General features: G+C 42.1%; 1 protein-coding gene across 14 annotated transcripts in view; it reads right to left on the bottom strand.

Annotated features, from left to right (window-relative positions):
- LOC122881231 (vacuolar protein sorting-associated protein 13B-like) overlaps positions 1–25,711 on the bottom strand; it is a 332,781-nt gene that overhangs the window by 40,645 nt on the left and 266,425 nt on the right. For all 14 annotated transcript variants that reach the window (XM_044207125.1, XM_044207131.1, XM_044207136.1 and 11 more), the window contains 5 exons: positions 18,855–19,051; positions 16,357–16,538; positions 15,615–15,835; positions 15,368–15,499; positions 10,022–10,183 (listed from right to left, as the gene is read on the bottom strand). In XM_044207125.1, the coding sequence (XP_044063060.1) occupies positions 10,022–10,183; positions 15,368–15,499; positions 15,615–15,835; positions 16,357–16,538; positions 18,855–19,051 (894 nt within the window). The remainder of the gene's footprint in view (positions 1–10,021; positions 10,184–15,367; positions 15,500–15,614; positions 15,836–16,356; positions 16,539–18,854; positions 19,052–25,711) is intronic.

Genomic DNA, 25,711 nt, shown 5'->3' with positions numbered 1-25,711 from the left:
GGGACCGGTCATACAGCACTAAGGTGCTGTCCGTGGTGCTGAACCCAGGGCAGCACCAATGGGACCACAACGCTCACTGATTCTTAACATGCACCTCCCCGTTATCTGATTCAGGAGAGAACCAAGCAACGGGCTGGTTAAGCCAGGCAGACACTGCTTGGATTCAGCCCAATTTTAGCCCTGAATTGGTTGCCCTTTTAGAATCGGGAAGATTTTCTGCCAGATTGGTTGTCTTTTAGTGTGCAGTTGGAGGGGGGTCATAATGCCGGATTAATTCCCTGCACGATCGCTGACCTGGCTGTCGAACAGTTGGTTGGATTTCTGGCATGTCCGAAATTTGGGCTGACTTGCAGTTCCACAGTCCGATTTCTCTCATGGCTGCAGTCAAAAGATCCGTTATAAACTGTAGTGAGCTTGATTTAATCTTATTGGAGTAGTATATGTTGTAGCAAAAACTGCAGTCTTGAGACCGCTGTGATATAAAACTGAACTTCACTCAGAACAGACAGAATATGGTCAATATGTTCTGCATCTTCCATCTGCAGCTCCTTATTTTTCCTGTTATTTTCTTACTCTCCGTTCACAGTAGAATTGCAAAAAGTAATGTGGCTTTCTTTCTTTTTGTCAACATTGTTGAGGACACAGCCATCTTGTTTGAATAAACTTTATTGGAATTGTCAGTGTAGTGTGCGTTAACACAATGTACAAGATCAATAAAAACACACAGTGTTTGCCATTTCATGCAAACAAAAAAAATAAATAAATCAATATTAGCTACATTTATTCCATTGCTATCTATCCCACTTCTGTACTTGCCTATCAACAAACTTGTGAAAAAGACAGTATTTGTCCCAGTGTTTTCTTTTCAATGATGTATATCCAAAACATTCTGGTCTGTTAAACACAGTGGAAACACAAGGCAGAACCAAAGCCTTACGGGTCTTAAAAGTTCAGGTTATGGGAAGCTGCAAGTTACAGGATGTGAAGTTCCCATAGTGGAAAAGATCTAACTGAGCTCCATACTCACAGCCATGGGCAGGGGATGATGTCCAAAAGAAACTCGCCACCTGGATATTTTGATTTGTGTGCTGACTGTATAGTGCTTGGTGTGTTGAACAAGTCAAACAATCCTGCCTGTTTTAGCTACTCTTATCCTGTTAGATTACAGATATTCAGACAGTCACTTATTTTCGTCTGAGAAGCTTTCCCATGACAAATACATTTTAGAGCCCCTTTTGAATCCTGTGTTTATAACTTTGTCTGTGTTTTCACAATATTTAATGGTTTCACAAAGCATTTAATACTCCTCATCTGTGGGAGGCTGCTGCAGTTCTCCTACATGGGTACCTTTGTCTCTGTGCATTAGAGTACTACTCAAATGACAGGAGTAAGATATCATTATTGAATAAAGGTCTTCATTAATTGTTAAAACTGCATTTAGGAGTGTTGACAGGGTTGCAAATTTGAACCCCACTCATACTTGGGTCACATGTTTACTCAAACATTGTTCTGGATTTCTTTTATGTGTGGACATTTTATGGGACATTTCAACCTTCACCTACACACTGAAAAGAAAAAGACAAGTGTATACTCCATGTTCATAACAGAAAAGATACCGGCTAGTGCGGCTACGTCAAAACAAAAGACATCGGCTGCAGTGAAAACCTTATTCTGTAACTGACATCATAGTGCAACACGGGTTGTTGGACTTGTTAAGACTGGGATCTCAATTGAATAAATCTGCTGTCACAATGTGGCCCAGGGTCATTAAAACATACCAACACTTTTGTCATGTGGAGACCAACCAGAAACAGTTCTGCTGCCCAAACAGGGTTGCAACCCGTGGTTTAAGACTCTTTGTTGTAGTTTCAAGGCCAAGGATTTGATGGAGAGGATGAAAACATATTTTTCAAACTGCTAACACATTGGCATGTTTAAAAAGATTTACATAGAAAAACAAATATGAGATTCTAGCAGCTCAGCTCTCATCAACATGATAATTAAATTAATCTCCTCATGTCAGAGGGAGAGCTTCCTCTGGGACAAACTACATAGGGAGTGGAATTACTCAAATATATATACACAGAGTCATGACAGACCAATGGCTGATCAGATATACAACATGGAATCAAAAAAAAATATCGCAGCATGTCAGTAAGACTCTCAGTAACTTCTAAAGATTGGGTTGAGTTTGGAGGGATGAGCAGGAATTAGCTGTACAGAGATAAAAAGAAAAAGCGGGTGGTGAAGGTGGAGACTCACTGTCCTCCCTGTATTTCTCATGGAAATCTTGGCTGTGGGAACTGTGGTAGAAAGCTGGGGAATGTAGTACATTGTTTCAAAATGGCTGGATGAGGACCAAATGGTGGGTTGCAGAAAGATGAGAATAGGTCCCCAGAATATTCAAGAGTCATTGATTTCAAAAATTACTGGCAACATTATGTTGTTGAAACTTTTTCTTTGTCTTTGCAATATTAGACAAATATGAGGTTCAGAACTTCGAGACATATCCTATTAATCACTAATCAAGCCTGCTCCCAACAAGCACTGTTGGGAGAAATAGCTTCAGCCCTGCAGTGATATATACTAAGAATAAATACTAACAAAAGGCAAGTGCCAATTTCTCAAAAGCTTTAGCCTTAGTGCTTATCCTGCCTGAGGGTTGGCCAGTTAGGAGGAATGGGGTACAGGAGATTGGGTATACAGGCCTGCTGGCTGCTGAGGCATAAAGCCCTTTGGCTAATATGCCCAGTGAGCTATAGATTTGAAAATTATTATCCTTGTGCATTGGAGGTCCTGTTGTCGATGGACCTGTTGCAGGATTGAACAAAAACCTCTACGCTAAAATGTGAGGTCTGTGGCCTGGGAAGCAAATTTAAACATCCTGGGAACATGAAATTACCTGTGACCTTTGATCTCTAGGTGTTATGATGTGCGTATATGTAATTCCGTATGGCAGATTATCTGTCCCATTAAGAGACAGATAAATCCTCAGAGGACTGTATATCTGTTGAGTTGCCTTGAAAGACATGCAACTGTGAAAGTGTTGAACTGTGGATGAAATGAATCATAGAATAAAAAATCATGCACACACAAAAACACAATATCATAACAAATATTCATGCAAGTACATTAACAGACACAATTATGTACACACACACACACACACACACACACACACACACACACATATTCACTTCATAGGTTTACAAACATTATTTTTTACTGATTTGTTATGCTGTTCATCCTTTCACTGACCCTGGATACCAGGGATGTGAAATGATCAGACTGGAACTGCCTGATTAAAATGGCAGATGATAGAATAAATGGTGGTTATGTGGAGTAAATCACATTGTTCTCCATGGGCAAGAGAGCTCTACTCAATCTTTGAGTGCTGTATATGTCAAGAATAATTTGAGTGGTAATGTTAACTTACTAAAAGTAAGCTTTTATTCAAAATATTCAGGGGAAAAACAGACTGTGCAAGCTGAGTGAATAGGGAGAGTTAGAAGGTGATTCCCATTTTCTTTTAAACTGTACATACTGATTGAAGAATGTAAATTTTCCATTAATTTACTACCCAATATATTCTGGTGTACAGATGATCAAAATTTGGAATAATTGTTTAATTTTGATGTGTTTAGGATGAACGAATTAGTATTTAATGAGATTTCTTCAGTTTTATATAGTAAATGTTTTTGTCAGTGACCTCTGACAATGAAGGTCTAAAGATCTGATGGAGAAAGTTGGTCAAATTGTTTTTCTTTATTTTTGAATTTTTTTGTAGTTTAATAATAATTAATAATTCATTTATTCATTCATATCAGTGAGTAAGAGGAGGAGACAGAGAGGGTGATTCCTGGATGATGGTCTTACTAAACCATCAGTCAGAACTGCCAATTTAAGTTTTAGTTTAATATAGGGTTCCTTTTACCTCTTTCTTTTTTCTTTACTCACCATGGACATTTACCATGTAACCCGGACATGGAATATTAATCGTGCACAGCTGAATAAGGCTGTAACCTCGCCTAACGATGACTGTTCTGTTTGTCTGAGGTTATCCTACCCAGGAAGCCATGATGATAATGATCCTCTCTCTCTAAGGACTGACTTAGCTTCTGACACACTGACTCACACACAATTTGTATCTTGTTGCCATGGACACAAAATGTTAAAATAACCAGTACATAATGCATCTTACAATTTAATCATTCAACCAATATTTGACAAAGGCTTTGCCTTAACAGTCACTATGGTGAAATTTGTTTTTTCTTTATTATCATTCCACTAGTGGGTTGTTTCAAAAGATATGCCTGGACAAGATAAAGTGTGACAGTACATGACTGTACACTATTAATAATGGCTCAGTGGGGGTGAATGTTGCATGCATCAGTAGTTCATGTTACTACACATGAATGTGAGCTTAGACACAAACCATCATCAAAATGTAACTCAGTGAGTGGACAATGTTTAATCTTTGCCTAACGATACAGTGTTCACCTTCAACTTTTCATTACCTAAGGTAATGCCTACAAGTATGTGTCAGTTTAAAAAAGTCAGCCTTGCTGTTGGACCTAACCCAGCTCTGAGGATAAACAACAGGAAAGTGTAGGTTTTCTCCAGGGAACAAAATGGACAGCAGTGCATTTCATCAGCTTCTCTCTTGCCCTCTCTCTGATCAGTCAGTGTGTGGGTTAACCGTTGACTAGAGTTAATATCTCCCGAAGGGACAGTCTAATCTACTGCAGTTAAAGCTATAATCTTGGATGAAGAGCACAACTAAACCACTTCACTTGAGGGCAGTGTTTCTTAAACAATGGGTCAGGATGAAATATGAAAATATGAAATCCTACTTGACAAAAGAACTGATACATTTTAAGTAATAAATCAAAAATTTGAATAATGAGCTGAAAAAGTTGAACCCTGCTTTAGGGTTGAAAACAAGAACCCAGATTAGATTGACACAGCAAAGTGCCTATGGCAAGTAAGCAACAGGAGACACACACAATAATACACACATGAACAAGCACATAGCGTACATTGATGTAAACACTTTCTCTCACTTTCCTCACACACACCCGTTTGTTTCACTATCCCCGTGAGGGACAGTCATTGACATAATGCTTTCCCTAGCCCCTTACCCGAACCTTAACCATCACAACTAAGTGCCTAACCTTAACCCTAACCCTAACCTTTACCTAAGTGTGACCTGAACCCTAAAACCAAGTCTTAACCCTCAAAAAGCAGTCTCTACCCACGGGGACCTCAATTTTTGTCCCCACGGTGACACAGGTTAAAGTCCCCACTGGGATATAAGAACACTAAACACACACACACACACACACACACACACACACACACACACACACACACACACACACACACACACTCATTCATTCCAAATACCTCCCTGTCATGCCTGCTTCCAACAACACGGCCAATCTAACCACAAACTAATAGTCCTGGGCTGCTATCTCCAGCACATTACCCCTGGGAACCACACACCCACACACACCAACACAGCACTGACACACACGTACACATGGACCGATACCACACACACACCCAACACCAAAAAGCAGAGACACACACCCAGAAAGAGAGAGGGAGAGCTCTTCTGTAGAAGCCTGCTCCAGGAGAAAATTACAATTTATTCAAATTGTGAATATTCCTTGTAGGTACTTAAAAAGTCCTTCCCAAATCCAGGGGGCTTTTTACGCCCCTCTCCCTGCTAACCACACTAACCACAGGGATTTCCATCAGCTAGGCTGCATCCTGTACCAAGCAGCCAGATATTTCAACCATCCACACCACACCACACGCCAGAGCCCTGAAAAACAGCAGGGTGGGGACAGTGAGTGTGTTTGTGTGTGTGCGAGACAGATATAAACTGTATTTAATTACAGAGAGAGTGCGTAGTTATAGCATGATCATCCAGGCGTTTTTTGATCGATCTATCAATCTCTCTATCTATTGCTCTCGCTTATGTAATATATATACAATAAAATGATAAAAAAAAATATATAATATATAAATATATATAAATGGGGGAAATTGTGTGTGTTTATAAACTTCTTCACCTTGGCTGGTAAATGCAGGGGTGTGAAGGCATGCTGAGCCTCAAAGAGAGAAACAAGACTGAGAGGCCTGACAGACTCCAGGCCTTAGGAAACATTTTATCACAGTGTGTGTGTGTGTGTGTGTGTGTGTGTGTGTGTGTGTGTGTGTGTGTGTGTGTGTGTGTGTGTGTGTGGAGGGGGGTCTGAGTATGCACATGTGGGTACGAATTTGATCAAGTGTTAGACCACAGCGGGCTCTGAGGACGTGACTGCCTCAATCGACCCTTTTAATGCATCTTATAGTTATGACTGACAGCAGAAACAGGGGGGTACAGAGAGTGGAAGGGAGATGGAGAGAAACAGAGGAGCAGTGAGAGGGAGTGTGACCTGAGCTGAGGTTCACATTTCACTGCAAAAACACTTCTTCTGAGAGAAGTGACAGATATTCAGAGGTATGTCAACATCATGGGAAGTGTACACTGGTTAGACCGCTCAGGATCACACACATTAAGCACTCTTCTTTCACAAACGGACACACAAAGGCACACACAGCAGATTGCAGGATTTTAAATGTGCCTCCCTGTTTTAGTTCAAGCTGAAACAACAGCAGGCCTGTTCATTTAGGAAGTTATTTCCTCTCTCTCCTGAATCTTTCTGACTATATCTATGGACTAGAAATAGCAGATTAAGATAGGATTAAAGGATTTAAAGCACGATAATAAAGCATAGTTGGCAAATCTACTCATCTATACTTCCTTAATATGTTGCTTGTGCATCATGAACAGAGAGAAATGGTGAAGGTGGGAAGGACAGCAAGACAGTGAGCAAACACATTTTTGGCTGTGTTGCTATTGTAGCTAATGTAAGCCAATCTGTGAGTGTTAAAAGCATGGCACATCCTTTGCCCCTGCTTCCTTTTTTCCATCTCCTCCCGTATTCTCAAGTAGGCCTGTACATGCCTCTAGACAACTCCTTGCTACACTCCTTTTGAATTTCTCATATTTCCCTGTCTATTCTGCCTTCCTCTTTCTCAAGATGATCTCATGTTCAGTGAATTCTCAGGGGAGCTGGAGAGAGAAAGGGGGACAGATTACTTTATAAAAGCAAATTAGCAGCTCTGTCTTGTGTGTGTGCCTTGGGGACAGGTCAGCTGGGACACACACATCATACCAAAGCCAAGAGGACAGGCTGATGGCCTACCTTCTTGACAGGCCCCAGGCCTCCCAGACAAGACAAGATTGGCCATGAACAACAGGGGTGGGGAATGTGTACTTCAGTATGTGTGTTGGATAAAGTGGGGAAGAGGAGCATGATTGGGAGCTAGAGATAGATGAACCCTGGACAGAGGGTGGGTACTAATGGTGGTTAAGAGGGCTAGGAGGGTAAAATTAAGGGAGAGTGAGCCATGACCTCATGGCCTACTACTGACAGAGCAATTTGACCATGGATGATGTATGGAAGGTAAAAGGTGCACCCAAGAGAACTGTATGAATCCAAAAGAGAAGGGACTGGGATGGCCAAAGAACAGACTGGACCAGGCCAGATGCAGCACAAGTCTTCAGGGGTAATCCAAGGCCATGATCCCAAATGAGAGGCCAGCATTTACTGGGGTGTGACAGAGATAAAAAGCCAGAGCGCAAGACAGAACAGGACAGCCAGGGGGAGGCCAGCGGCAGGACAAACCAGACAAGGGCTAATGAGCTCAGCCAGCAAGGTCATAAACACCAGAAAACAGGACTGTGCTAGGGGGATTGAGAAAGGGACAAGGACAGCACTGGAAAGCTGTGTGCTGTTGTTGGAGAGTGTTAAGAGAAAGGCACAAATGTCCAAGTAAGACCCCCAAACAGTGTGGAGGCCAGAGACTGTCCAGGTCTATTGATCTCATCGAGCTGATGGAGGTGAGGCATCAGGAATAAAGAGGGAACTGGACCGAGCTGACGTCTAGGGAATATTGTACAGCTATGTTTTCTAAACTATGGCTTAGGGTGTGTGGCCTGAAATGGGTTTTGGCCTGTGTCTGGTGGGTCCCTACAGTACATGGCAAGAAAAGACACAGAATACTATTCACAGCATTAGCATATCCCAGTATGAGTGAGCTAATTGTACTGTGGGTCCCAAGCTGAAAAGTGTTTACTGATGTACTTGGAGGGATTACAGCATTGGGGAATGGGGAGAGGATGAGGGCATGTAAAAAAAAGTGGATGGGAACAAGACTTGGATATCTTTATGAATGGTGCTCAGACAACATGAAAATAGTCGAAAACTCAGGTCTCCTCGGTGGACCAGTGCAAGGACAGAGCAGACAGCTGACTAGACACAAATGTCATCACAGAGTCGAGGTCCATCATTCAAATGACCAGAACTGTGGCCAACGCTGTTTGGAGGCACTGTGAGCTGTTTAACATGGTTATTCAAAGTTAAATTAAAGAGAAAATGGAAACGATGTAAATTGAGACTCAATGATGAGTGGGGTTAGAGTGACGAAGGAAAAAGGCAGGAGGGAGGTGAGGAGAGATTTAGGTGGTAGGAGATAATAGGTTTAAAGTTCATAGTTTTAAAATGAATAAAATGTATAAAATTAGTATAAATATACAATAAAAGCAGCCTGAATGAGTCCAATCTTTAGTGCAGGATAGGACATGAGGTTGGCAATAACTGACAAATAGGCGAGAGGAGAGAGAGTGTAGCACTCTGGGGAATGAGGGCTCATGATGATCAGAGTTGTTTTAGACACTCCAAAGCATCATGGGACTTAAGCAAAACAGCACAACCACTTAAGACTCCATCTGGAAACTGATTTGTAAGAGCTACAAAAACACACTTGCAAGACCAAGTAACCATTAAAGAAATACAACCCTTTCTCTTATCAGTGTCACTATTTTTATAACCCCGAAATGTAATTAGGAGTGTGTGCTACAATTTGCTGAGGCGGATACATTGGCAGGCAGTGTTTTTGGCAAAGTTGCCAAAAAATTCTTATTTATCTAGTTTCACAAATCATGTTCATCTTGAGAACACATATTTCATATACCACAAACACATGATGGAATAACACATGACAGAATCATCTTGGAATCACATTCTTCATCTATGATGACATTTGGCCCATTCGGACAATCTTTCTTCCAAAACATCCCTGAAAATACAGAGGTCATTTTGACTCACTGCTAAAATGAGATGTGGTATTCGCTATGCTGATATGCCAGATTGCCACTCTCCAAGTGTGTGTGTGTGTGTGTGTGTGTGCAAGTGAGAGTGAGGTAAGAGCACAGATTAACCATGGTCGATGATTAATACAACTTGACTTACTGACTTACTGCATGCAATTATGGCCATGTCTTTTCTCAAGCTTGACTTTCTCACACTCGCCGTGGAACACATGGGGGTCCTGAAACATGTGCGCACCAAACACACACACATATGCCACAGATCGCCAGCCCACCCTCCGTTCAACCTCAAAACCACAAAGGGTTAAATATAATCAATCTTCTTTAACAATGCTGTCAGGGCACTGTCTGAGAGCTCTGACAGAAACACACAGATAGTGGCCGCACACTGATGACGGTGTGTCCGCTGTGTGTGTACACCTCTGTGAGCCTGTGGACAGAATTTGTATGTCAATGTATGAATTTGTATATTGTGTAGTATGTGTGCGTGCGCACATGTAGTACGTGCATGTGTGTCTGTGTGTAATGCTTGTGCTAATACTCTACGATGTTAACACTCTATTCTGTGTGTGTGCATGTATGTGTCCCATGTATATATAATAAGGGTGCATTAATGTCTTTCTGAATATAGTCTACATGGGTGTGCTTAAGTCCAACCAAAACCACAGGGCTGAGGGCCATCAAATTTCAGATTTCTCAGGCCCTGGACTATGTATGTGTGTCTGTGTGTGTGTGTGTGTGTGTGTGTGTGTGTGTGTGTGTGTGTGTGTGTGTGTGTGTGTGTGTGCGCACTACCTGAGGCGACTTGTGGGATCTCCAGCTGTACTGGTGGCTGTGGAGGCTGGCCAGCAGCACGTTCTCATCTGTGTCCACCTGGCCAAAGCGCAGCGTCTCGTGGGTGTCGTTACAGATCACATAGTGGCTGTAGACCAGCTCCTCAGCCTCTGGGTTCCCATTCTGAGAGAAAACAGGGGGGGGGGGGGTAAGGGGTTGCGGTAGAAGGTATTGGTGGATGGATGGATGGATGAAGAGAAGGAGAATGAAGAGGGGTGACATGAGAAAGAGAACTTGTGAATAAAAGAGTAAGCAAATACTTCCAGGTGTGTATGTTTATGGCGGGTGTATAATGTATAGTATGTGTGTAGTATATGTATAAGTACATATGCAGGTGTCAACATTGTATGTATTCTCAATCTTGCAGATGTTGGTGGTGCAGCTGTCAGTCAGTATGAAAAAGAGATGAGTGATATCATCCGTGGGAGCAACACCACCTCAACAGGGGAGTGAATCATATGATAGTTTGACAGCTATCCAGGCTGAAGCAAGACTGGGCTTCGGGGTCAAATCTACCTCCTGGTCCCACATAAAACGTGCAGGAGGCCTGTGTCTTTAGCAAAAACTGTACTTTTTCACATCCTTCTTTGAGAAGCTAAATGTTGGTTGTTGCTGAGATAAACAGGCTTGGAGATGTCAAACTCATTTCATATGGCAACTCAGTTTGTGTGCACATGGTTTTTCTAACAGCAATGCTTGGAACAAAGTGTGCCTTTAAGTAGGCATTCCTGTAAGTAAGAGTCATCAATATATTGTGGTTTGTTAGGAGAAAACAATATGGTGGAGTCTGGCTCACCTACAGCAATGGGTCAATGAGAAAGCCTCGCAGAAAACTCAAGTCAAGCGAGTCGTACAGGGATGCTGTCCACTCTTACGTCACCTTGCATGCAAGAGCGAAGAGCTCACTGGCCTGCTATTGAAAACACTGGTTTAACCGGGAGAGGGGAGTGTGTCAAGTCTCCTGCATACAGGAATTCAAGTACACAATTTCAAAACAGCACACAGTGTGCATGTGAGTTGGATAGCGAGTGTGTGGGTGCAAGTGTATGTGTACGTTTTACTTGAGTTCCTTCCAAAGGCTCTTAGGCCCTGCTGGGATCTCTCCTGCACACCCCTCCCTGACTCTTGACGCACATGACTGTGGTTCAGACAGCTTCTCAATAACTACTCAACTATCCCAACAAAGAGGGACCCCAGCCTGCTGTATATTTTTAAATGGCAGGGGGTTGATTGTTGATGGTTAAAAGAGGCTGGCAGTAAAAGCTCAGAGTTTGACTGCCAAGCACGTTCAGGGTCCTGGGGTTGTTGATGCGATTGAAAACGGATGGGAAAGTTTACATCATTAAAAAGAACACTTGATGATAGACGTGAGAGAGAGGTAGAGAGAGCAAAATATAGATGGGACAGCTGCGACAGTGGGTTCAAATCCATTTCCAGTTTTATAGTGGAACACTATCTGTGCTCCCTTTCGAATCTGACACTGCGATTTACAAACTTCCTGCTGCCATCTTAAGATGCCATTGCTAAGCCCGCTCTTTGATGGTATCATCTTTCTGCTCCGATTCATGAGGCAACATGATACACACATCAGAAAAGCTTCCTGCAGTAATCATAATCACTCTCTGTCTGTCCAGGGACTTTAAGTGGACAGATATTAAGACAAAGATATTTAAACAGTCAACACATCTTCCTTGTTAAAGAACACAGGATGACAGCTTCTTCTTCAGACACAGTCCTAACAGGAATCAAAGTATCTATTTCGCTAATCCATCCAGATACTATTACTTTAGTTTTCACAGAGTCTAGCCCAGATCTGTGGCACATATATAAATGGCAAAGTACAGTAAAATGTCTGGAAAACAGATTGTAAATAATGACACCCACTGAAGAGAAATACTCATGAAACAAGACACAGTAGAGAAGATAGTGAAACATATAAAAGGAACATAAAGAAACAATGATCAGATTTAAAATCACCTGCACATTCTTCTATAGATGACCCTTGCCCACACATCTGCTACAAACAGGAACCTGATCTCTCTGTCACTTTCCTTCTGGTTGGAAAGGAAAGCAGAGAAAATTCCTGTTGTTTCAATTGCACATGTAACTGCCTGTGAACGTTCTGTGAGAAAGCCGAGTGTGTAAATACTACTGGGCTTTTGTGTGGCTTTCCACCAAAGCCACTTCCCTGGGGTTAGGGGCTGGGGGGGGAGCATAGATTGAAAGTGGGACTGGGGACCGAGAATTGAAAATGGGGGTATGGGGCCTGAGGTTAGAGCGGTGGGGGGTTGAGGTTGTGGCCATATGGGGCTATTGAGCAAGGAGAAGAGGCAAAAGAAGAATACATTTAAAAAAAATGCAATTCTATATTAATTTTGCCCCTCTAAGATATAAAACACTGAAGTTTTACCTTATTCTTCTTTCAGTTTTACATATAACAGCATAACTGCTATAACAGCATAAGCTTAATTTGACCTCAATTTTCTACCTGGTGTCAGAACTGTTAGTGAGGACTTGATTGAAGGTCAGAGCTAAAGGAAAGCAATGCAGTAGAGGTAAGGAAGAGGAGGTGAGCCTACTGGCTTGGGGGACATACTTGTATTATAATAGATGAAATATACATTCATGTCAATATTAATGAGCAGCCATTAGGCATGTGTACTTATGACTGCCAGAAAGGTCTTGGTGATGTTATCATCGATACAAGAGCAGTCCCTCTGCCTATATGAGAATAAATTACATGCATACAGTATACCAAGAAGTGTCTTTTATTTCTATTTATTGCTAAGCATCTGGTAGCGCTCCAGTTGCTCTGGTTGTGGTGGTCTGGTATGACCATGGCCGGGTTGTGAGGTTTCAATTGTGTGGTAGGAATCTTCTCCACGGTTCAATGCTGACCCTACAGGCCACATCACAACAGGCCTGCCTGCCAGCCTTGACACCAGGAAACATGAAAATCACTGAAACAATTACACACGTTAGGATACATCCTTCTGTTGCGGAAGGACAGAGCCTGTTAACATTTCCAACTGCTTCTGATTACGTTTTCAATTAGGATCAAGTTTTTCTATGCATGGAATGTGTGCATGAGTGTGTCTGGAATATAAGCTTCTATCAGATCAAAGATACATTTTAGCTGTAACTGAGCGGTCATTTACATCCATCCCTATAGTGCACCACACCATCAGACAGCTTGAGCTTAATTGCACCCATACAAGAGTTTCTCACAATGTACAAGATTTTGTTTCAATGAAAACCCCAAAAAGGGAAACAATATTCCATGATCGAAGTGTTCACAACTTTCTCTGAAGTGGACCAAATATCTAAGAAGAGCATTTTCTAAAGAATCAGCCTTTTGTACTTGACCTCTCTCTACCCCTTACTCCAGAACTACCATACCCACATGCAGCACATTTGCCTTATAATTACGATGTGTTTTTCCCTTGTGTTCAGCAAAGTGGTGAAGGCTGGAGGTAGTTAAAAGGTTCTGTACAAGTTACAAGACTGCTGCTGTTTAGACCAATCAAGACAATACAGCAGGCTTCATCATTTTATGAATCAATTCCATACCAGTGAACATGTAAATACAGCATTCAGGGTTATGTTGGAGTGTGAGTATGTCTGTCTTAAAAGTCATGACTGTGTAGGGTACAAATGAAGAAGGATATTCCCTGTGTATTTGTATGTGTGAGCATTGTATGCCTCTATTTTGGGTCTCAAGATATCGGGCAAAGATGGCATTCAACAAGCCAAACATATCACCCAATCAGTATCAGAAAAGCCTTGGCTAAGAGCATACAACCAACTAATAATCTAACTAATCATGCTTGGCATGTTGGGTAAAGCCCACCATGGATACCAACATGTCCAAAACATTCCAGTAAAGCTGCAATATGACCATTCATTACAACACCACCAACGCTCTGAAGTCTTATTTATGGCTAAATTAACCAGCAGAAATAGGGAACATTCACTAACATGCGCTACATGATGCAATGATGAAGCCAAGGGTCAATTATGACCCATCATCCAACGCGGTCGGTTAAGAGCTTTTGATGAGTCAATGATGCCACTGGGTGAAAACAAAGGTATAAAACCGCTAGCCAGAACAATCATTTTATAGTAGATTTTCTATACAGCTTGTTTAATTTTATTTTCCACAGGTAAAAGACCACAGCTGTTCCTAGAAAAACATAAGCTATTATTTCTCTCACCTGGCAGTGAGTCTGTATGCATGTAAAACCATGAGAGTACTTCACATCTCCAGAGGCCAGTATATGAGTCAGCACAGCCACAGCTGAGCTGAGCGGAGCCATGATAGGGCATACAAAGCCAGAGAGGCCAGGGTGTGTGTGTGTGTGTGTGTGTGTGTGTGTGTGTGTGTGTGTGTGTGTGTGTGTGTGTGTGTGCGTGCGCAGTAGACAAGTGGGTGGAGGAGGAGGGCCAGATGAAGTCTTGGCAGGTGTCACCACTCAAGTTTTACCGTGTTTTCATGGGCATCACTTCACACACAAATATCCTGGCTACCAGAGGCAGTGCTGAGAGCTGAGAACCGAGAGATGATGAGGACCATAGGACTAGAAGCCCGAAAACAGACACACTGTAGCCTCTTAGTCAGAGTTTACAGCAAACTGAAAGGCAGTTCCATCCTGCAAATTTTATTACCACTGGCACACACCCGAAACCATTCTCATGAAATCCACTTTGTTGTGAGTTTGTTTAGCTGATACTCCATCTGGGACAAAAGACCGTCTTTCAGCATATTCTCTCAATGTACATACATTTTCTATGGATTTCCTCTATGGATTTACTAGCCCCAGGCCCCAAATATAATAGTTACAGTATATGCAAGTGCAAGCAATTACAGGGCAAATCCCTTGTTACCTTAAATGTCTGAATGTATCCCACTATTTAAATGTACAAGTGAACAAGTCATCCTTCAATACTTAAAACAAAGTAAGTGACCATATAACTGATTACTTTGGTCACTTCAAATGCACTTCCCCACGCAGCAGTGAAAAGTTGTCTGGAGATTGCCTTTGTACATTTTCATCTAAGAAATCAATTATTTTGCTTCTGACATTAGCTGTAAGTGGGGGAATTTGAAAAAAGAAACTGAAAAATACCTCAGCCTTCAGGACCCTAACATGCTACAATATTCAAAAGCTCTGGAAGTAATCTCAATAATCTATCATTAACAATGTGCCTGCTTTTTGCATGTCAGTTCATGGAGCTTATACTTTATTCTTTGGAGTATGGTTAAACATAGAGTGTATTGCAGTCCCTTCAGGCTAAACTCTCTGTTACCTGTTGCCAACTGTGCAGGGCAGTGTCCACAGTGTGGATGGCATACTGGCTGATGTTGAGGAACACCGGGTCCACAAACACATTCACATCCAATGTGGTGGTCTGGGGGCAGCAGGTGGCTGCAGCCTGGCCCTAAAACACATAAGAAATTTAATTCTAAATTTACTTGTTTTCACATTTCCTGATCAATGTTTTGAATCAAAATATCTAGACAGACATAAATCCAATACTAATAGCTGAGCACTACCTGTAGTACACAAGGCTGGAGGAGCTGAAGGTGTGTTAGGTTTCGGTACTCCAGCAGCTTGCAGTCTAGCTGGGAGGAAAAGCTGAACTCCTGGCAGTGATGTGGCCCATTGCTCCACTGGCGTAGGAAGGTCCGCGGCTCCCGAGCACCAATCACCATGAACTCCTGCTCCTGAGGTAACTTCCTGTCTGGCAGGAACGGACGAAGTTGTCGAGATGGAACTGGAGGAATGAGACAGCATCCGTATTTAGAGACTGGACTGTGAGACATACAGTATTTGATAAAAAAAATGACATAACTAGCAAAATACCCAATATTCAACTTTTTGAGAATACAAAGGAATAATCATCTTGCCATCTGGGATTATGGGTCTGAGTCAAGTCAAACAAAAATGAAATACATAGTTCTAAAAAGAAAAGTAATGCATGTGTGCATCGCTGTGGGTGTCATACAACAGGTCAGACACAGTTCAATGCCTATGAGTAAAAATGTGTTTTGAGTTGTTTCTTAAAGTCATCAGTGGACTGAGATAATTAAATAGAAGACTATAAAAGATTATTATAGATTATTGCCACAGTTTCAAAGTGAACCACTCAGTGAACTTTTTTCCCCCACCAATAAAATAAAAGAAAATTTGAAGCCACTTTGTCTAACATCTAGACTACAATCCCTTCTAATAAACCCAATACTCTTCAGACTCAGAAGAGACTTTGTGAGTGTGTGTGTGTATTCTGTATCCTACCTGTGCCCAGCTGTTCTAGGTGGTGGCAGAGGTGAACATCCAGCTGTGCTAGTTGTAGGGACACACCCAGGGAGGGGACAAACCAGGGTGCAAAGCAGGAGTCCACACGGGTGCAGGCTGCCAACGCCATCGGAGATACTAACTGATCGCAGGGTAGCTGGGACCCACACTCACTATCAGAACTGGAGGGGAAGAGGAGATACAACAGACAGCCAAATATTTAAAGATTAAGTGGTATTTCTGACTGTGAAAAAAAATAAACACTAAAATTGCAAACTGAAGGCACTGTGAATATGAAATTATTTCATATGGAAATAATAATGGAGAAAAATGACTAACATACATACGACTGTGATTTAGCATTAAGGGAAAAACTAGCAAACGGTTACTGATTTTATATCAAACTTTGTTTGGTAATATCAAAAGCACAGCTGTGGAATAATGGCCTGAAAAAATCTACTCCCTAATTAAAATAATCTGAATTTTATTTGTAGCTGAATGCTTTTGTCTCTTGCCCAGCAAGTTGCAAATTGTGTGACATCCTCGTCAGAAATCAGTTAGACAAACGCTACAATTAATCAGACAAAAAGGAATGAAAAGACAACAATGTGGAGAGGGTAGTTCCAGCAAGTCTTCCTTGTTTTCCCTGTGTTTCCCTCTCCTCATGTTGCTGTCAGTCCCCGGTTGGGGTTTTCCCCTGTTTCTGCATATGTCTGTCTGGGCGTGGCGTTCCGTGCAATCAGCAACCACCCGACTCTCCTGCTCTCCCTGCCGCACACCTGAGGCACAACTACAAGACTCTGCAGAATATATACCGCGGCTCTTCACTTCAGTTATTGCCAGATTGTCAGTTAACCTTTGCGGTAACCACAGGGCCAAACAAAGCTCTAGTTTAGTGAACTAGTTTTTGTGTACACCTTGAGTAACTTTGTGATTCTCCTGTGCCATGGCCTGCCTCTCTTCCACTCACTCCTGCCTGACTGCCTGCTCCATTCTCTGCCACGCCAGACAACGGCAAGATTGCACGTGTTCGTCACCATTGTATGCAACCTCCTCTCATCGCCAGTCTGCCCCACACTGAACTATTGAATTCTTTCCCTCTCCCATCTGTAAAACTGAAATGAACTGTGTTCCTCATCATATCACAACTCTCCGAGTCTTGCATTTGGGTCCAACTGTCCTAGTAAACTGTAACAGAGGGCCTCATCGCTGTCCGAGGCTGTGAGTTTAGGTACATTATTACTGCCGCAGTTTCCAGGAGAACCTCTCCATGGACATTAATTGCATGTCATGGTTGATGATGTTGAATGGAAGGTAATTGAAGTGAATGACCATTTGCTCTGTAATTTGCTGCTACCATGATCCACCATAAAAACTCCAGCAGGAAACGCTCAAGACCTGAAAAATGCTGGTGCAGCAGAGTGCTCCTTAAAAAGATAAGCATCATATGTTGACAATTTTCATTACTTCCAGTTGGCAGAGCAGCCAAGTTATTCTTCTGGTGGAAACTAAAGTAAGGCAGATGAAACGAGCAAGTAACGAAAGGGGAATCAATTTTGATCAAAAAAGACAAATAATTTAAACATAAAGGAAATGTAGTGTTTGGAGTATGATTGTAATGAAACACAGATGTATATTTTGCTTTACACTGTATCTGGTATCTAGTAGTTTTTTCTCTGTTTCTTCTCTTACATGTTTTCTTATTCCTCCCTTTCTGCTCCTCTGGAGCTCTCTAAGCCACACAGAATGTGGGCTTGGCAATTCTCTTCCACTAAAAGTTCCCTAAATCCCAAGAGGAAGTAAAAAGGGGGGAAGAGAGAAAAAAACAGAGTAAATTAAGATGAGGAAGGAATGAGAAAAAGACAGAAAGAAATGAAAAATGGGTGAAGCACAGAAGATGTAACAGGATGCCGAGTGAGACATGAGAGAGATGAAGAGAGGAAGCAGTGGTAGCGAGAAGAAGGGAGTAAAAACATGCTTTTGAGGTGTTACAGTGCTTGGCAGGCCCAGTCCAACCCATCCCATCCCAACTAAACCCAGCCCAGGCCTGGCCAAGCCCGGCCAGGCCAGGCCTAGGAACTTATGAGCCAACCCAAAGGGGGCTTTACTCCTCTTGCATCCCGTGAGCTTCCCCTCGATTAGATACACTCAAGGTAAGCAGGAAGGAATCCGGATGGGCCCTGACAGGCACTTGGTGTGCTGGGAAATCTCATTAGGCCGATCTGAACGCCTTCCAAGCCCGCTCCCTGCTCCTGCACACCAGATGTGGGGCGAGGGACACATTGCTAGCTCTTTGTGCTCGGCGGCTTGGGTGCGCTCTCTCTCTGCTTTCCCTAACACTGGACGGCACACATACTGTAGATCCACACACATTTGTGTGTAGGCATACACACACTCTTTCACATACAAGCTCGGGTGTACAGGCACGCATACAACACATACAGATACCTACAAGCACAAAGAAACGGTACAAGATAAAATCTAGAATTTTCCCTCACCTCTGTTCATCTCCTCCCTCTCCGTTATTATTGAGTACTATCCTCCACAGGTCTGAGGCCACCAGCTCCTTCTGCTGGTCGGTGAGGCTGAGGCTGGGCAGCTGCAGCTGGCAGGCACTGCTCTCTGAAAGGCTGAACTCCCGGTATGGAACAAAGACCTGCTGGAGCTCGTCCCAGTACTCTAGGCTGCATGGTACCTGGAAGGAAAGATACAGTAAACAACTTACACAAAGTATGTATTTTATTAAGGTTTTTGTACATCCTCTCAAACTGTTGTCGGGACAGCAGCATTGCATAGTTATAAGTGTTCTTCAACTCAGATTCAAGCTCCCTTAATGGCAAGCAACTACCCTGCCCAGACACTGACTCTCTCTTCTTCTTTGAAGATCAACATTATAAGAATTGACACACTATCACAAATCACAAAAAACACTTCTTTCTTATGAAAAGTATAAAGCTGATGATAAATGATAAAGGCGTCATGGCACATTTAAGGACCACATTCATGGAAAATAAACATCTAAAAGGAGTTTTATTGCCGTTTATTGTAGTGCAGGCCTTTTTTCATTTGCTGAACAAACACAGTAGGAAGGATGGACAATGTGAAAGAGGATAACACCTCATACCTGCACTCTTGCTGATGCAAATCTTCATTAAATATCTGTGGGTCAAATAAACCATCTCCTCCCTCATATAGCATCAGAGTGCTTCTGAACAAGGTACACACGTCTGCTCACCAGTCAATAATGGCTAAATTCCAGTATTTACTCAGATGAAATTAGAGCCTGACCGATTTATCAGTCAGGCAACATTATCAGCCGATATTGGCCTATCGCAGCTATATCGGTATCGGCGTATACGTTATCCGATATAAAACTGTTCTTTTCAGTATATTGGGCAGAAAGAAAGGCCTGTGTTAATATATTTGTGTTACTACAAAGTTCTTCCAGCAGAGTGCACTGATGCTACAGTGGCACCAGTGTCACATGAGAGAGAAAAAACAGATCTCTAGAACTCGGGTCATACCAGTAAAATACAGCTGGTGTCATGAAATGTAACAGCCACCTCACTAATGGTTAACACTATAAACCAGCACAATTATGACAACTACCAACATAAACCACCATGTTCTGAACAGACATATTACAAACACTAACAAAAAGTAACATTTGCATTTTGGAACACTAGGCAGTGCATGCTGGGAAATGTGGGCTGTCGCTATGGCTACAATACTGAGTCAAAGCGGTGTGTTCATGGGAAGTTGCTAACTCATTTTTGAAATACATTGCTGGAAAGTTAATAAACAATGAACCTATCATTTTCCCTTTTCAATATAACTCTAATATAACCCTGTTCCTGACAACCATCACGTCAAGCATGCTTTTCACAAGTGTTTGCTGTATTAGCGATATAGCTAGCCAGCTATAGTTTGTCAGTCAGTAGGAGATTGAAAGGTTAGCGTCAGAGCATCTCATCATTCTGCAGCTCAGCAGACGACCACGCGGTGATGGTTTGAGCCTGTTGAGTGTTGACTTCACGCTATGTTGTTACCTAGTTGCTGAGATGCAATGCTGGAAAGTAAATAAATAACGTCCCCATACTGGATTTACAGGATCTTGTTTTTTCACCGGATACGTTGAACGTTTCCCCTGAACGTGTATAGCAGAGGTGCTGTATCTCTTGACTCGGCAGCAGCGAACCATGTGGTTTAGTTGAGAGCAGTGGTTGAACGTAACTAAGTACATTTAGTACTGTACTTTAGTTAGAGGTACTTGTACTTTACTTGAGTATTTCCATGGCATTTTCTGCTACTTCAGCAATCGACTGATGTTTAATAGCTATTTATTTTATTTATTCTTTATTCAAATGGTCAGCAACTGACTGATACTGAACATACAGTGCTGATGTTTATTTAGCTATTTATTTCATTTTTAAATTAATTAATTTTATTATCTCAGTGTTCATTTCTAGAATTGGTTGACAATGTATATGTTAAATTATTTAACATGTTAAAGAATATTTAACTTAAATATTCTTGAATAAAGTTTAAGAAAGCAGCCTTCTGAGTACCTTTGCATAGGCATATCAGTGCAAATTCCACATACAAAAGGTCTATTTTCATTCCAGATCAAAAATTCTATATATTGGCTGGAATATCGGAATGTTTCCCCTCAGTATCGGTCTCAAAAATCCCATATCAGTCAGGATCTAGATGAAATCACAGCAAAAAGGTCTATCACCATTATTCCTTCCTTCCTTCCTTCCTATTTTCCATACAGCCAACTACTGACAACCATTGAACACAGACTAAAAATTATCACAGATATTTGTTTTCTCTCCCAGAGAGCTTGGAGGAAATGTGAAGGCATGGCTTTCTTGGAGACTTTATGAGGACCCAAAGACACTGCATAACCAATGTGCTTCTTTGCATCCCTTTGGGTTGCCTTATAGAGTTACACTGAACTCTGCAACTACTGAAACAAATATTCCACTGAAACACTAACTCAAATTGTTATTGTTGCTGTTGAATATATCCAATTACTCATCAGCAACATGCCAGAGGATGTGTTTATGTATGGTTTTGATGTAGAAATGATACTGTTTTCTACCAATGGATCAGATATTCCTTTCTTAAGGCGGTGGCTTTGCCTCATCAGATGACAGCATTTTACTGAATGTTTTTTACTGAGTGTTTTTATATCCCCCACTTAGTCTCCTCTACAGATGGACACCAGTGGTGTCTTACTATTGTATCCCTCAGTTGTTCATCACTTTAACTTAAGGCTCCAGTCCAAACAAACAAACTATTGTAACCCCCTCAGTGTAACCCTGATTACTCATCAGCAGTAGGATTACTGTAAGGCTTTGTTATTGCACAAAAGGTACAACTTCAGTCCTGTGGATCCCCCAGTCACACATAAAGTATTAAGCAACTGCAGTGGTCTGCTAATCATCAAGCAATGATACTTTACTAACCCTTTCAAGACACGGGGAATCCCTGCCTTGGAGAAGGAATGAGCAAGTGATTTTTTATGGTGTCTATGTTACAACCTTAAATTTTACTCACTTCAGACAAACCAATCTTTAATTTCTCGTCTAGTTGGAAAAAAACACTTTGACCGCAGACCACCAACTCAGCAAGATGACAACTCATCTCCATAACAACACTGCATGACCACAGCACAACTAAACACCAGGCAACTGTGTGCTACAAGACAGCAATTAGCATTCAAGTCCTGGAGCTGTTTCTCACACTGAATAACAATCAGGTTGAGTGTTCTCACATTATGTGATGACTGGTAGGCCTCCATTCATTCCTCTCACATTGTGCCAAAATTAGCATAAATGTGTCTGGTGCTCCTGTGTGAACTAAACCAGGTTCTCAGGTTCCCTCGACCACCTGCACAACTCAGCAACTGATGGATCAGTGGTGGCAGGGAGCTCTTAGCGGCACACCTGAAGGATGCCAGGCAGTGGGACATGAGTGTGTGTGTGTGTCTGGTGTATATGGGTGAGCGAGTGCATTTGTCTGTGCACATGTGTCTATGACAATCCAATTGTTTACAGGAGGTACGGAGCTCCCTGGACAATTACCAAACTCATGGAACTGTCAACAAGTTGGTGTGTGTGTGTATGTGAAAAGCATTGTGTTCACAAAATGTCTGTGTATGTGTCTGTGCATTCATATGTGTCAGGCTGTACTGTTAGCGAGAAATGCATGAGGTAACTGTAGCTTACATCATGTATGAAATGCCACACAGGTTTTCCTGGAATCAACTTCTCATAATTGTACCTGACAGAGTGGTGCACCCGCAACCCCAACACTGAGCCACCGGAGCAAAACTCACTGAATCTCCACAGAGAATTCCCAGAACTGCGTTGCCAAAACACAGAGGGTGTTTTTTTTTCACCTGTGATATTCTATACACATGACGGAATGCAGGAATGAATATGTGAGGTACATATATGGTACAGTGGAATACATTTGCATGGTTGAATTTGCGTCATGTTCCCTTTGACTTGTAGCCCTGGCCTTGGAGAAGAGTGGAATTGAAATCGATAACCAGTTCAAAAAATGTTGTAGGGATGATGGAAAAAGTGAAATGCATTTCTTAGCTGATGTTGAGTTGGACGTCTGGCACTGGCTTTTGGGAGGAAAAGGCACCTGTGTATATGTCAAATGGATTGTGTATATGTGTTCAAGAGAAGACTATGGATAATTGTACATATGAAAGACAATATGCGTGTATACATGTGTGTATACACAGGTGTGCGTATGTATGTGAGTGCTTGATACAGTCTGGGCAGTGTCAGTTTCCGCTGCCTGATTGTGTGTGTACCTTATCTGATAAACAACATGTAACCCTGAATAGCTGACATTCCCTTGGCTGGATGGGTCCAATCTGTGTTTTCTTCAAGCGCTAGACAAAGTAGGCCTGGCAGCTAGACCTCAGGGCAAAATATTAGCAGAAGGGTTATCTTAAATGCTATCTTAATTTTTGTGTAAAGGTTCCATTTTGGTGGTGGTTCAAAAGTGTAAGTTGAGGACTTTTCAATTAGTTTAAATATTCAAAACTATTTACAAATATATTTCAATCCAGGACTGTTGGCAGCATTGGTTATATACAGATCTGATTTCCATTCCTGTCACCCACCCGTTTCTGCCAAGCCGCAAACTACTATTCTGCATGGATTTACTTTTCGGAGACTGATTGGTCAATCACAGTCTCTCAAAGGGTTAACTAAAGGCAGGAAAACTAAAGCAAATACACAACATACAGAAATTATTTCAATTTCCGTGATCAACCCAGGTGTGATCACTACTGAAGTTCAAATATGTCTCTGCAACTGAAGACTCCCCTAGCTCCCTCTGAGGCTGTGGCTGCTGACATCCTCAGCCTTGTCTGCCATTACTTTTATTAACAATATCAACATTGCTATTAGGTCTTGTGTTATTTCACTGATGCCTATATGTCTAAAAAATCCACTGCTAGCTACCTCTTATCAGCCAGCAGACAAATTGAATTGACATCGGCTTGAGCAAATGTTTACTCAGGAGATGTAATGAAAATTGTTCTGAAAATGACTCCCGCTATGCTGTCTCAGGTGGGCTAATATATGTTAACATTAATCAGTGTGGAAAATCAGGAATAAGCCCATGCTGAGAACTTTTTTTTTTGTTTTTCCTCTGTAATGCCAAACTTTTAAAAAGGGGGACTGGAGTTTTGGTGGATGAGGTGTAAAAACTCCAGATCAAATTAAGCACATGGACAGTCTTTTATTTTTATAGTGCATTAGCTGTGACTAATGCAGGTCTGCTTGAGCGCTGTCCCACTAAAATAATAGTTATCTTGGCTAAAATACACTCTCGCTCTTTCTGGTTCAATGTGTGGCTCTGTAGTGAAATACCCCACTGACTCCCCTCAGATTCTAACTCCCTACTCAAGGATGCATATTTTTACTAATTGGAGGAAAAGTGTGCATCAATAAAAAGGGGTGTGCTGTTGTGTGTCACAATAACAACAATGACAGAAACAACAGCTGCAGCAGCCGTTATGAGTGGAGGTTGCCGGTTCATCTCAGGCCACAGAGAGGTTTAATGATATCGGTCGCAGGCCAGCAGGGCCATGATGTCGGTAAATAGCCCTGCTGATACATGAAAGGCTATCCCACAGTGCCATGCACGAAAGCAACAGCAGGGGAGCAGATGGTGTGATGTTTGTCAGAGCGATTTGGGCAACTGCCCAAACAGCGAGTGCATGATCAAATTTATACATTTGCATATTGAGAAAAGCTAGTATTAGTAAAAGGCGAATGTGTATGAGAACAGAATGTGTTATATTTATGTGACTATATGCTGAGGCTGAACTCAAGATGTTTCTCTCTCAAACTGTATCTCCTCCTCCTGCTCCCCTGAGCTCAGATCAGGCTGAATCATAGCTCCTGTGTTTACTCCCTGTTTCTCAGACTCTCAGAACCCCACAGAGAGGCAGAAGGACGGGAAGACGAACGTGAGGGATGGAAAAAGAGCATTAAGGACACCTGCTTATGATTCAGAGTACTGGACCACACGGCGGTGAGAAGGTGAGAATGAGTCACCTTCCTCTCTCCTTCTTTCCCTTCATCACTTGGGCCCTCTACAGGTGGGAACCTGTGGATGTTCCGTCAGGGATCTGTTGTTTTTTTCAGCTGCCCCCCATCACTGTGACATCGCTCCCCTTCTACTGTATGTGAAAACAGCACAGGCTGCAATTTGACTTTGAGTAATGGAAGGAGGTTTGAATTCCCCCTCCGAGATACTGGAACCAGTTGGGAAACCACAACTATTTAAATGCAGGAAATCTTGATTTTATAAAATGTTAATATGATCTGCTCTGGGGACAAGCGCACAGAATGGCTCAGAGCGAGACCCCCAACCCCACCTTCATCTATTCAGTGGGGTGGAGACAGGGAGAGCAAAGGAAGGGGGGGTGACAAAAGGAGGGAGACGAGAGAGAAGAAGAAATGCCCACTTTTATTTAGTTAACCTCACGCAATCCTTTTCACCCTCCACCTGCTGGTAAACAGCCCTAAATTGGAAAAACATTACTGCCTAAATGACTGGAATGACAAGACAGCTCAATGCAAAATATCACTCTCTCTTTCTCCTTATTTCTTTTTCTTTCCCTATGCCTCTCACTTTCCATTTCTCAAAATCTATCAGCCTCCATCTCCGTGTGGCCACATGGTAATTTTAGAGGCCTGAGAAATTATGACTGCCTTCTTTCTCTTTCCTGCTCTCTTTCTCTCTCTCTCTCTCTGCACAGTCTAGATGTAAAGTAAATGAAATTCCTTTGGAACAGAAACTGAACCATTAC

Source organism: Siniperca chuatsi, linkage group LG9, assembly GCF_020085105.1.
Source record: "Siniperca chuatsi isolate FFG_IHB_CAS linkage group LG9, ASM2008510v1, whole genome shotgun sequence".
Taxonomy (NCBI): domain Eukaryota; kingdom Metazoa; phylum Chordata; class Actinopteri; order Centrarchiformes; family Sinipercidae; genus Siniperca; species Siniperca chuatsi.
Note: the sequence above shows the minus strand (reverse complement) of the source record. Positions and strands in the feature narration are given on the sequence as shown.